General features: G+C 47.7%; 1 protein-coding gene across 1 annotated transcript; it reads right to left on the bottom strand.

The window, feature by feature from the left end:
* Positions 1-478: 478 nt before the first annotated feature.
* LOC139252336 (probable G-protein coupled receptor 139) lies at positions 479-1,303 on the bottom strand. The gene has a single exon (XM_070873339.1). It carries the CDS (start codon positions 1,301-1,303, stop codon positions 479-481), a length of 825 nt encoding a protein of 274 aa, XP_070729440.1.
* Between the last annotated feature and the right edge of the window lie 2,749 nt (positions 1,304-4,052).

Raw genomic sequence — 4,052 nt, 5'->3', positions numbered from 1 at the left:
CCTGGGGGGAGAGCAGACCGGGCCCACTGTGTATCACAGATCCTGGGGGGAGAGCAGACTGGGCCCACTGTGTATCACAGACCCCGGGGGGAGAGCAGACCCCCCCCCGTCCCACTGTGTATCACAGACCCCGGGGAGAGCAGACCGAGCCCACTGTGTATCACCGACCCCGGGGGGAGAGCAGACCCCTCCCCCACCCACTGTGTATCACAGACCCCGGGGAGAACAGACCGAGCCCACTGTGTATCACAGACCCCGGGGGGAGAGCAGACCCCTCCCCCACCCACTGTGTATCACAGACCCCGGGGAGAGCAGACCAGGCCCACTGTGTATCACAGACCCCGGGGAGAGCAGACCGAGCCCACTGTGTATCACAGACCCCGGGGACAGCAGACCCACTGTGTCTATATCACAGGGTGAGCTGGTTGGTGAAAATATAAGATAGGATTCAGTTCTGATGCTGGAAAATCTTCAGCTCTTATTGTTTAATGCATTTGACAATTACATTAAAGGGATATTTCCTCACATTCTTTAACTGCTCTCTGAACTTAGTCTGGGTCACAGCATAAATACAAGTGTTGGTGCAGCAACTCAGGGGTTGCAGCATGAAGCCCAGCTCTTGTACACAGAGAGGTAGAGATACAGCATTAAATCCAATGTACCACAGTCGGTTGCATATAGAATACACCACATACGTTGACCATAACAGGATGAAATTCCCCGAGGTAACAAACAGTAAAATGACAGATTTCCTGCGGCTCTCCATCTCAGGGTCTCTGGGACCACCCCCATGGCTGGGACCCCGGAGTCTCCTGCGAGCTCTGCTGGCCACTAAAATGTGTCTGACGGTGGGAGCATTGAGCAGCAGGATCAGAACAAATGGGACAAAAGTGTTGAGAATATAATGAAGGAGTTCGATTATTGCCCAGACTGTTGAACCAACAACACCATCTCGTCTATAACAAAACCAGGGATCGTTGTCGAGGTAATATTTACCCGTTAACATAAAATACCAGAAAATATCCTTTAAACAGCTCAGCACAGTCACTGTTCCCAGAACCACAGCCGCTGTTCTCTCAGTGCAATATTTGGTTTTCAGCTTCTGGCAACAAATGGCCACAAATCGATGGAAGGTGAAAGTGACGGTGAACCAGACAGAGCAGTCTGTGGCTGCATACAGCAGGACGGCGTGGATATTACACACAGGAATGGACATCACGAAATGGAAGTGACTCGAAAAACGAACTGGAATTTGCCTCAATATCAGGTCGAGGATAACGACCTGTAGATCCGCTGCTGCCATGGCCACCAGGTAACGAGTGAACATTTGGAGAGACCGCACTTTCCCCGAGTCAGGATCACAATCGTCAGTAGGTTAACTGTAAGGCAAGGACATAACAGGAATGTTATACATCATGCTGGGACCCAGTGTAAATATTAGTACCATCTCTGGAAAACCTGTAAACATTAGTACCGTGTCTGGAGTCTCTGTTGCTATTAGCACAGTCTCTGGATCCTCTGTTGCTATTTGCACAGTCTCCGGGTCCCCTGTAAATAATAAAACTATCTCTGCACCCTGTGTAAACATCAGCACCTTCTCTGGACCTACTGTCATTATTAGCACTGTATCTGCATAACCTGTACCTATTATTTCTTTATCTAGATCCCCTCTAAATATTAGTGTTATGTCTATAATGTACTTATGAATGACTCCACGAGGCAATGTGTTGTACTCAAACTGTAGTGACCTTGGTCTTTTATTCCAAACTCCAGAGTCGGCACAAACATGGTGTGCGGCCTTTTATACTGGGAGCTGCCACCAGGGCAGGAAACCCCTGGTCTCCACCAGTTGCACCCTTTAGTGGTGCCAGCATGGAAATACACAATGCAAACCTTATTGATAATACATCAGGTAACCAAGTCTCCATCTTATGTAACCACACAGTGACTACACAGAGAGTACATCCATAGTCTGCATATACAACAATTAGTACCATCTTTTAATCCTCTGTAAATATTACCACTTTCTCTGGATCCTGTGTAAATATTAACAGCTCCTCTGTACAATCTCTAGATTCTCTGTTAATACTGGTACCTACTCTTGATTCCATGAAAATATGTCTCCAGATCCACTAAATATAAATGCAATTTATGTAATTCTTGTAAATATTAGTACCACCTCTGGACCCCTGTAAATTATAATAACGTCTCAGTAAATATTAGTACCGTCACTGGATCCTCTGTTAATAATTTTTAAACTTTTAATGTATACATTCATGGGATGTGGGCATCGCCAGCAAGGCCAGCATTTATTCCCATCCCGAATTGCCCTTGGGAAGGTTGTGGTGGGTCTTCTACTTGAACCGCTGCAGTCCATGTGGTGAAGGTACTCCCACAGTGCTGTTAGGGAGGGAGTTCCAGGATTGTGACCCAGTGACTATGAAGGAACGGCCGATATATTTCCAAGTCAGGATGGTGTGTGACTGGGAGGGGAACCTGCAGGTGATGGTTTTCCCATGCGCCTGCTGCCCTTGTCGTTCTAGGTGGTGGAGGTCGCGGGTTTGGGAGGTGCTGCTGAAAAAGCCTTGTTGAGTTGCTGCAGTGCATCTTGTAGATGGTGCACACTGCAGCCACGGTGCACCGGTGGTGGAGGGAGTGAATGTTTAAGGTGGTGGATGGGGGGCCAATCAAGCGGCTGCTTTGTCCTGGATGGTGTCGAGCTTCTTGAGTGTTGTTTGAGTTCTACTCATTTAGGCAAGTGGAAAATATTGCAGCACACTCCTGACTTGTGCCTTGTAGATGGTGGAAAGGCTTTGGGGAGTCAGGAGGTGAGACAGTCGGTGTAGAATACCCAGCCTCTGACCTGCTCTTGTAGCCACAGTATTTATGTGGCTGGTCCACTTAAATTTCTGCTCAATGATGACCCCCAGGATGTTGATGGTGGGGGATTCGGCTGTTGAATGCCAAGAGGAGGGGGTTAGACTGTCTCTTGTTGAAGATAGTCATTGCCTGGCACTTGTGTGGTGCAAATGTAACTTGACAGTTATCAGCCCAAGCCTGAATGTTCTCCAGGTCTTGCCGCATGTGGGCACGGACTGTGAATGGACTGAGCACTGTGCAGTCATCAGTGAACTTCCCCATTTCTGATGTAGGGAAGGTTATTGATGAAGGACACTGCCCCGAGGAACTCCTGCAACAATGTTTTGGGGCTGTGATGATCCAACAACCAGAACCATCTTCCTTTGTGCTCGGTATGACTCCAAACAGTGGAGAGTTTTCCCTGATTCCCATTGACCAGTTTTACTGGGGCTCTTTGATGCCACACTTGGTCAAATGTTGACTTGATGTCGAGGGCAGTCACTCTCACCTCACCTCTGCATTTCAGCTCTTTTGTCCATGTTTGGACCGAGGCTAATGAGTCTCTAGACCCTCTGTAAGTGTTGGTAAAGTCTCAGGACCCTCTGCAAGTGTTAGTACAGTCTCTGGACCCTCGAAGTGTTGGTACAGTCTCTGGCCTCTCTAAGTGTTGTTACAGTCTCTGGACCCTCTAAGTGTTGGTACAGTCTCTGGCCTCTCTAAGTGTTGGTACAGTCTCTGGACCCTCTAAGTGTTAGTACAGTCTCTGGACCCTCTAAGTGTTGGTACAGCCTGTGGACCCACTGTAAGTGTTGGTACAGTCTCAGTGCCCTCTTTAAGTGTTGGTACAGTCTCAGGACCCTCTGTAAGTATTGGTACAGTCTCTGGATTCGCTTGTGGAATCCGTGCTGACTGCTCTATTATACTTTCAGTTTCTAGGGGCTAGAAATTCAAAGATTAGCAGCACCTGTTAGCGCCAGATGGGAGCATGAATGGGCATTGCAGAGAGCAAAATTCACCAGAACCCCCCCTGTGTTTGGGCTCATTCAAAAGGAAACTTAATTTGGGACTATCTACCGAAAAGTTTGGAACACTAAAGTGCTTATGCAAGAAACTACGAACTTTAATAGCGTTATGAACTTTTACAAGACAAATTCAAGCCTGTGGACAGACCTATGGAACAAAAGAAGCCCATT

The sequence above is a fragment of the Pristiophorus japonicus genome, unplaced genomic scaffold, assembly GCF_044704955.1.
Source record: "Pristiophorus japonicus isolate sPriJap1 unplaced genomic scaffold, sPriJap1.hap1 HAP1_SCAFFOLD_455, whole genome shotgun sequence".
Lineage (NCBI taxonomy): Eukaryota > Metazoa > Chordata > Chondrichthyes > Pristiophoridae > Pristiophorus > Pristiophorus japonicus.
This window is presented reverse-complemented; position numbering and strand designations above follow the sequence as displayed.

Bases quoted from the DNA above. Each gene is read 5' to 3' on its own strand.
- LOC139252336 (XM_070873339.1), bottom strand. From the start codon at position 1,303: ATGGCAGCAGCGGATCTACAGGTCGTTATCCTCGACCTGATATTGAGG.